The 10,010-nt window shown below is 33.0% G+C and overlaps 1 protein-coding gene across 1 annotated transcript; it reads right to left on the reverse strand.

The window, feature by feature from the left end:
• Window positions 1-3,953: 3,953 nt before the first annotated feature.
• On the reverse strand, window positions 3,954-9,474 carry Smp_141840 (hypothetical protein; the record flags this gene model as incomplete). Its single annotated transcript, XM_018788547.1, has 2 exons — window positions 3,954-4,666; window positions 9,456-9,474. The coding sequence occupies 2 exons, from the start codon at window positions 9,472-9,474 to the stop codon at window positions 4,056-4,058; spliced, it is 630 nt and encodes a 209-aa protein (XP_018654079.1). The 3' UTR covers window positions 3,954-4,055.
• Between the last annotated feature and the right edge of the window lie 536 nt (window positions 9,475-10,010).

Consider the following 10,010-nt stretch of genomic DNA (forward strand, 5'->3'; position numbering starts at 1 on the left):
CAAACTGACACGATTTATTTCTTTTTAATTCAGTTTACTTCCGTCCTTTCATCTAAAATGTAATGTGTGTGTGTGTGCGTGTTATAAAGTTCACTGAAAATAATCATACAAACACATTAGATATAACAAATAAGATAAAGATAACCTTAATGTTATGAAGTCATCAGGCTGTTAGGTATTAAACAAAAAATTCATCTTTTATTTCCAAGTATGTTTCTTTATTTTTCTGTTGTATGCGTATGTCTAAGCGTATATTTCATGAAGTACTGAAAGTCAAAATATAACATTTTATGTGAACTGTTTGTTTGTTTTAATATTTCATTTGAGATCAATTTAGTTCATTGACTGAAATTTTACACATAAAAAATGGATCTAGAAGAATAAATTTTAAAACAATATATTATCATCCATTTACAAAACATTAACAAAGTCATCATGTAAATATATTTGCATTCCAGATCAAAAATTAATACTGCTGTTAATTAGATCCAAAAATATTACACTAAACAAGGTAAACTACAGTTTCTTCTAAACTGGTTTTTATATTCAGACCGAAAATGCTAATACATAAGATGTAACATGGATTTGAAACCTATTAAAGTTCACGGAACACTGGCTGCATCTTCAGCTGTTTTTTAAGGCTTTTCACGGGCGTCCATTCATAACCACATAAAAAACTGAACCATGGACCTTCAAATGTCTTGATCAATCATACTGTCCATCATTCTAATGAGAAGTTATAACTTGTGAAGTTGGCCAAGTCAAGGTTGGGTAAGTAACTCAATAACAAAGTTGAATAAGGATCCTGATGTACTATTAATTAGCTGAAGTGAACAAATATAGCCCATCAGATTTGGAATAAGTGAGTGAATAGTATCGCTTTGTTGTGAAATATGAGAATCTTGGATTAGAATATGAATAAGTCATTGGATATTTCTTAATGAGGACCTGTCCAGTATCACATGTTCCATTAAATATTACCCTAAACACGGTTAAGTTTTACAGAAATACAGAAGAGAAATAAAGTTGCTTTTACGAGACTGTGAAAATAATTAATAATCGTTTTTCACCCATAACAGTTTAATATAGTTCAGAATACATTAAATTCTTATAATGATGGTAACATACTGCGCAATGCATATTGGACTAAGTTTCTAGACTAACGGTATACAGTGACCCTCGTGTTCACACTCTAGATGCGTTATTAAAAGACAAACCGATGGGAATGCATTATCTAAGACTGCAAGTATCCACATAAGATATGAGCTGACTAAGATTTTTGAAACTATCAATATAGGGGTTTGTGGACGAAACAGCTATCAAGTGCTTTCTGATTTTAAATGTTTGTCTAACTTAGGTTGGCTCGTCATCCCAATAATATTTTTGAAGTTATTTATGTAAAAACTTTTCAAACTACGGATTCCTATAGCACTTTGAGTTCCAGTTAAATAAATGGAAGTATATGAACAATTAAATGATCACTCAAGAGTGATCAATGTTATGTAGGTAAAGTCATTCTTATTGGTGACCAAATTCTAAAGATCCAGCTGCGCAGGTGGATGATATGAAACCTAATGCACCAGAGAAAATCAGTTCCCTCAAGACTAGAGGTACACTTTGCTGAGGAACCTCAAATAGCATGAAACCTCGGTCTAGGGTTTCTTGTCGATCGCCTCTAACCACCTATCATCTGAAAGTAATCGAGGCCTTGTTCATTTTATTTAATACAAACGAAATAAAACAGCAAAAAAGAATAATAACAGCTGTTTGCCAAAAGGGCATAGTTTAAACCTGGCGGTATATATTTAATTAAAGATCAGCACACGCATTTCAAAAGGTATTCATATATACACATAAATATACAATCCCATTCAAATTATGCGCTGTTGTTAACAGTTAAATATTTTGGTGTAGCTACTGTTTCGTTCCCATGCATAAGGGATATAAACTAACAATCTCTTTCATGTATCACCAAATAATATAATGAAACTTAAATTAATAAAAAGATTCAAAAACATAGAAACAATATCAAGTTCACCTATGTCAATTCTCTGTAGATGAAATACCTAAAACATTAGAAGAATAGGTATTCGATAATTTACCTTAACACCGACCTAAACAAAGTGTATCAGTTAGTAGTTTGTCAGGTTTAATTGAAATTTTGTTCTTTATAGATTATAAAATAACTTATTTGTAAGTAGTTAAATTACAGCTCGACAAAGGTTCTAAATATTTGTCGTAATATTTTGACATTTCCTAAAAATACTGTTATGGATAAAATGCAAACTGACTAGGTGCCTTCTAGACATAGTATGAAGTGTTAAAAGTGATAAATAGTTTTGATGTCATTTCAAAATATTTCCGACAAGAGAAAAATACGTTCAACTAACTTTTAAAAGAAGTCTTTTGCATAGTTTTAATATATTTGTTTTAAGGAATAAATGTCTCAAAACTTAAAATGTACTTGGATAGATAGTCATAGAAAATAATTTACATTGAGAATATGGTATGAAAAGACAGAATGAAAATGTACGTATAAAGAAATACTGGAATTCAAGATAATGAGTGAATTCATTTACATCATTACGACCGGTACTCAACAACTTCATCCGAAATCTACAATCACTGATCACAGTCATCAAGCCGATCCAAAACATGTAGTCTGCATCCACCAGCGTGGCTCGAGCCAACCAACATTTAATGACTTCATGAACTGGTGACACATTTCGGTTTAACAACTCCTAGCTTCCCTCCAACACATCTCTACACCAGCAAACAGTGCACGTTCGGTTAGGTGGTTGTTAGGCAAACGTCACACCTGTGCCAACCACCTCAGTTAATCAAGGTCCATAACTTCATCAACTGACTGCCCACATTTACCAAGAACCCTACACCTAACCCAAACATGACGCACTCACGTGGTCAATTATTTCGAGACATCTGTGACTGGCAACACGCATTCTACACTTATTCTTCACTTTTGTAAACCGTGTTTCACAGCCATGTAATAAAGCATAGCGCACTGTTGAGTATTATACTCACTCTTTGCTTGAAACACAGATACTTCTCCTACTCTATAAGTGACGCAAGCCCACGAGCGACAATCGTGCTAGCTAAATCCGTATTGAGATTTCGTCAAACGTCGACCCATCACGACGGACGAAACATCTAAGATAAGTGAAATAGTCGACATGCCCAACTGCGACCCTCTCTGTCATTGGTCCAGACCTTGAACAAAAGTTTGCATTTAGATGGAGAAGTATATGCGTAAGAAGCGTGTTCGTCTTGGGCGCTCAAGATTATTAGAAGACTCAATATTGTGTCGAAGTTTCTACCAAACAGAACAATGTCATCCGCGTATTCCAAGTAGATAAGTAAATTATCTAATAGGAGATAAATATATGAATAATTAAGTGAAGGAATATTGAATTCTAGGAGGAGATTCACAACGAAATTGAATGGATAAAGGGATAGTGGATAACTTGAACGAAAATAGTTTTGGGGTTGAAAATACCTGTGAAAGTTCGTCACAAGTGCTTACTCGACCGATGGTGTTCGATTAGAAAGCCCTTACAAGGCTGGTGTACGTTTCTGATATCCCTTTCACTGGAAAACACTAACAACTGCCGCTCCTTAACTTCGTTCAGCTTATTTCAACTGTATTTGACGATTAAGTATTCTTAGCTTAAAAGTGAAGAAGTATATACTACGTTTGTTTCTTTCCCATGAACAATAAACCATCGCTTCAAATTGTTTGGAAAAGTATGGTTGACACAGTCATCACTTAACACTAGTATATGGTCTTGAAATATAAATCTTTTGGACTATGGGAATACCTAACAGAAGTGGTTCCATGTATATGCATAGATCCGTATTCAAAGAAAAAAAGTGATTCATTCATCTGCAATCTGTATTATGTACATCTGCTTATTTCATTTCAATTTTTAAAACTGAGTAATAGAATTAAAACTATAGGAACATGAAGAAATACTCAAAATCACGTATCCAACCAAAAAAAATATTACATTCATAGGTATAAAGTATTAAATTTTAGGTTAACTGATACTGCTGAAACTATCGAAGGTTTTCATTAATAAAGTATTTTCGTTCACTGATTCATTTGTCCAACGGGAATTAACCCAGTATGTGCTAATTTTATGCGGATAGAATAAAATGATTAAAGGCGATGAATGAGTCGAAATCGATGCTATTGAGGATGATGAAATTCGGTTAATATGTCTCGAACAAGGCATTTTACTTATACAAATATCATTAATTTGACAAGACAGTATATTTTTATCACTCGGGTTCACGTTTATCATATAATCATTCTTCAAACTGGATTTTGTATTATTTAAATGTAGAGAATTATTATTCAGGTTGAATATGTCTATAATATTCCATAAAATAACTTGATTATTTGAATCCAAACTGAAAAATACTGAAGAACGAGTAGCTGACCAAACAAGTTTACGAATACTAACAAATGAACAATTAACTGAAATCTTTGATGTTGATTTTGAAACTGGTACTACTGTGTCATTTTTATTTTTAGTTAGTTTTATTTTGGATAGATTTGTTATTGGCACTGATGACGTAACATCCCATTCAAGTATAGGTTGAAAGTAATTTGTTTTATATAAACAAATTTTACCATCTGTATAACCTAGATAATAGAAACAGATTTTACAAATAATAATAGTTATTATCGAAATTACATGATTGAAACTGGTATATAAAAGGAGAAATATTGACCTATTGCAGTCATTGGATATGGTCACAGGTATCAACAGAAAAATATATTCCAGAGCTAATTACAAAACACCAATATATCTCTTTATTATGTTTTTGTTTGTGTCCATTTTACACTTAAAAATATAGGAAAGGGTATTTTTTTTAATGGTATAATTCTGTTCAGTGATTCTGTTGCTTAATGCATCTTACACAAGATAGATATAAAAAAAATTATTCAGGTGAGTTATTCGATATATCAATGCAGATGTAAAAAGAATAAAAAATTTTGATTTGTTAACTAAGTTGCTTATTTATGAAAAAATTATTGAGGCATGAGATTCATTTTGACATTCAGTTGTTCGCGTTAACATCGACCATGAAGAATGGCTTTTTCTGATGCTATAACCAATTACAAATCACTCATTTTAAAAAATGCGCTCCTTCTGCGATGACTCACTAGGTTATAATTAATCAGTAGATCATAACTACTGTAGGATCTGAAGCATATGTTCATTGTTTCGTTTCTATACCATGAAAACACAGTGGGATGAAATCGGTTGTGGATGTCTGCTTCTAAGGTGACACATAAATATTGACTACAAGTTTCCTTAGCTTTACATGACGATAATGGCATTAGGTGAAATTTCAAGAAGAAAATAACCAGAGGAACCAATGAATCACAAAATCAACTTTTGTCTTGACAGCCCAATAGAGTATTCAGTGCAGTTCTAAATGAGCATTATTGGTTGTAATCCGTGACTGAAAACCAACATAAGCCAGTGGATATATATATATAATTTGTTGTGAACTTTCGAATTACTACTCAACTAAGCAAATCGCCAGATAAAATTAAGTTTGGTGAAGTCTATGTACTCTTTGTATTTCTGATTTAATTATCAATAATGGAACATTTTCGAAAAATTTCTTACTAATGATGAGTCCAAATGTAAGATAAATTTCATTTTAGTGCTGTGAATAACTCAACAGAATAAATCAGATCAGTTCTTAACATGCTTATCTTTGTAACGAGGATGTTGGGAAGAATCATTTACAATTAATTGTGCCCCGTATTTAGGTAAATTGGTGATTATTAAATTAGAGAATCATTGTAATATAGTTGTTTCAACTTCAAGTTTTTTTAGTGAATAATGATTTAAAGAGTCAATATTTAAACCACTGAGTTATGATTTAGAACTGTCTAGTTTTGTGTAAACACTCACTGACTCGTGCCTGAAGGTTAATCCATGCCTGAAAACTCTTTATGCGATTAAGTTGTCAAAAGCTGCAACTGTTTGACAGCTACTACTGAGAATCATTCATTAGTTAGTTGGATTCGTCGCAAGCTTGCATCTTGTTGAGTTTTATTTAAAACAGAGCAGTACTGAACTTCTATTTAATCTCACTGCTGGAATCAGTTGTTCGTACCAAGAAGTTAACCAACTCAAAACCTATGGGTTTCACAGTGAGGGAATTACATTTAGACTACTGAGTTAAGACCAAATAGTTCAAATTCCTATCTCTGATTCTCGAAACGGTGAGATCATGGACAAAAAACTATGTATCGCATGTGTCTGCCAACGTTACTCAATGTAACTTTATAAAAAAATGAAGACGAGACCATGAAAATGATTTGTTTTTGTTACGTTCACTACTTGATTATGGAAGAATACGATATAAAACCAACGGCTTTTGAACGCGTAGAACCCCACAGTCGCAAATTAGAAGACAGAAAAAGCAGGAGAAGTGATAATTGGGTAAGAATCAAAAACGTACAGAAAAATATGGGTATTTTTAGTGATTAGTATTGGCTATGACATCACTGTAGTTCAGCCGATTCTCAAGGAGGTGAGTTGTGCTATCGTCCAATCGTAGCATACCACGTTGATATTCTAGAATGCTCTATCAGGTTCTGATTAGATGGAATCTTTCCGGCTCCTTTAGGGCCTCTTAAGGCTTCATCGTGCTTCTCGAAACCGTCCCAGCAAATTACAAGCATTAGTTTCACATAGTCAAGGTCAATATGAAGGAAATTATGTATCAAACAAGTAATCCTGACGAATATGAATCTCACTTTAGCGAGTAAACCGTATCCAGCAATAAAAAGATTTTTTATTATTTGTTCAATAAGTTATATGATCGTTTATATGGATCGCTAAATATTGGAAAATAATGAACAACTGATTTTTTCCCTGGATACAGATCAGAAATCAGTATTCTCTAGATAAAAAAACTATACAGTTCATTAGAACAGGAAACTAAGGAGTTAAATTTAAATAAAATCATTTGATAGTATTACATTGTCACCATACAATAGCACAACTGAAACATTTTATTCATTCTTATTGATGTCTTTAGAAGGTTTGAACTTCGCAGATGAACTGGCCCTTCTACCCCATACACACGAACAAATGCAGATGAAAACAACTAGTGTAGCAGCAGCCTCTGCATCAGTAGGCCTCAACATACACAAAGGAAAAAGTGAGGTCCTCAAACACAACACAGAGAACACCAACTCAATCACATTTGATGGAGCTCTGTAGGAGGTGGAATATTTCACGTACCTGGGTAGAATCATCAATGAACAAGGAGGATCTGATGCATATGTGAAGGCGAGGATTGACAAAGCAAGGACAGCATTCCTACAATTGAAGAACATATGGAACTCAAAACGACTGTCTGCAAGCGAACATCAAAGTCAGAATCTTCAATACGAATGTCAAGATAGTTCCACTGTACGGAGCTGAAACTTGGAGAACTACTGCAACCATCATCAATAAAGTATAAGTATTTATAAACAATTATCTACGTAAAATACTCAATACCCGCTGGCCGGATACTATGAGCAACAGTCTACTGTGGGAGAGAACAAACTAACTTCCTGATGATGAGGAAATTAGGAAAAGGCGTTGGAAGTGGATAGGACACAGTCATTGGGGAAATCAACAAACTGCATCACAAAGGGAGCACTAACTTGAAATCCTGAAGGGAAACAGAAAAGAGGAAGGCCAAAGAACACACTACATCGGGATTTGAAGTAGACTTGAAAAGGTTGAATAACAACAGAGAAGAACTGGAAAGGACTGCCTAGGAAAGAGTTCGATGGAGAATGCTGGTGAGTGGCCTATGCTATTCCATGAAGGGTAACAGGCTTGAGTAAGTAAGTAGTTATTGTCTTGTTTAGCAGACACTACTCACAAGAACGTTTGTAAGTAGTATGTAGGAGAACATGGTGTCGAATTTACAACCATTGTCGCACAGGGTGAAGAGTTTGGGTGTATCAGAAATACGGCTAGTCGATAAAGCACTTCAGATTGCAGAACACACCAGAAGATGCAAATGAACAATTGAAGGCTATGTATATGTATTATGTAAATATTTTGTAACATTTCTCAATAAACACATCCATACCTCCTTCCTACTGTCCTGTCTGACACAGTAACGATAAGTAAACTAACATATGATTCGATACTTAATGATCAATCGATTATTAATACGTCACAGTTCTACAGTCGGTCAGTTGCTGCTAGAATTACTCAGTGATAACTTTCAGATTGTATCATAGGTTGACATGAAATCAAATCCGTTAAGGGAATCAGTCCCCACAAGGTATAACCTCCAGTACATCTTGTTGATGCGTCTACAGACGTACAAAACCTGAGTCCATAGTTTACTTCTCACTGCTTTCAACTACCATTTTCAGTTCAACATCGTAGACACGATGTCGAGTCATTTAGACTAACTGTCACATTGCAACTTGATAAACATAATTCGATTGGCACTTAGAAGTACTTGACATACATAACATAACATGAGCAGTAAATCAAAACATTATTCACTACCTAGTGGTCACTCAGTTGTGAATTAAAATATCAGCTATTTATTCGTTTAATTCAAAATTGTGGATGTAGTAAATTATATTACCACTATTATTATTATTATTATCACTGAGCACATTTAACATGAAATAAAAACACAGACACGTTGAGTAATATTTTTTTCTGTTTTTTTTTCATGCCTTCGCTTTATAAAATTAATTTGTCAATCTCATTTTTCACTTATCTTCAAATACGTGATTATTGTATAGACAATAAATACCAATTATACATTCAGCTTAATTATTATAATGAACTGAGCAATCAGTCACAATTGTCTAGTGACCTTCAGATACATATATGATTCATATGTGTAGGAACATTAAGTCTATGCACTTGATACCTGACAACAATAATATCGGTATTTGCCAGAATTATTTTCTCATCAAACCGTTTAGATAAGCAATTGTTTCTTATTATTTAAATTCATTATCCAATTTATTCAAGCAAATGTTCAGTCAACTGTAGATGTATATATCTGTACACTACAGGTACTTGTGAATATAACAGTTACCATTGTAATGGATTTCGTTAGAAAATATTCGAAGCACTTTAACTACTTCAGGAAAACGTAGTTTCTTTTTCATAAAAATCGAACATGAAATAGAATAAACTATAAAGATTACTGAGAGAGTTCTCTTATGTAACTCAACCATCATTAAATTCAAAATAAACTACTTAATAAGTTTTAGGAAAGATTAACAATAGTTCATTGTTACTGGGCTTCAGTTCAACGCTAATTGATGCAATAAACCTCTGTTGATCTCACTAATGAAATACAGTCTTATTTGTGTGCTTCATTAAGATTTAGAAAATTTGATTGTCTTTTATTTTGCCATAAATATATACTTTGTAACCGATCATCCATTTTCGGCTTATTTCAATAAGTTCACTCAATTTATCACACCTCAATATCGTTTAAACGTATAATTTAAGGAAATAAAAATCATAATCTAAAGCGATCTAAATCAGTTAGTCGACTAAACTCATTATTATCAGCTTTGAACTATGAAAGAACAACAAAATTTGCACGACAAAATGAATTCAGTCAGTGTGAAGGTTTCTTGTCAACTACAAACAGACTGAAAGTACACGAAGTGATACTATTAAACACAAATATTTAAAATATTTTAGGTGATGAATTTAAGATGAATGTTAGAAATGGAACCATAATGAGCGAAAAAAAGAAATATGAGGTGATATTAAACATAACTAAAACTGACGACCATTAATATGCTTACAAAAGCTAGACATAGGAAGCAGTTAAAATAAGAATTTATTTTGATAGTGTAATACGAAGATGAAGATTATCAGAACTATGTGATATATTAGCGGGATACATTTCGAACAATCTGATCACACATATACTTTTAAGGACACTTATATATAAAAATAAAGTGTAAA

The sequence above is a fragment of the Schistosoma mansoni genome, chromosome W (genome assembly GCF_000237925.1).
Source record: "Schistosoma mansoni strain Puerto Rico chromosome W, complete genome".
In the NCBI taxonomy this organism is placed as follows: Eukaryota; Metazoa; Platyhelminthes; class Trematoda; order Strigeidida; family Schistosomatidae; genus Schistosoma; species Schistosoma mansoni.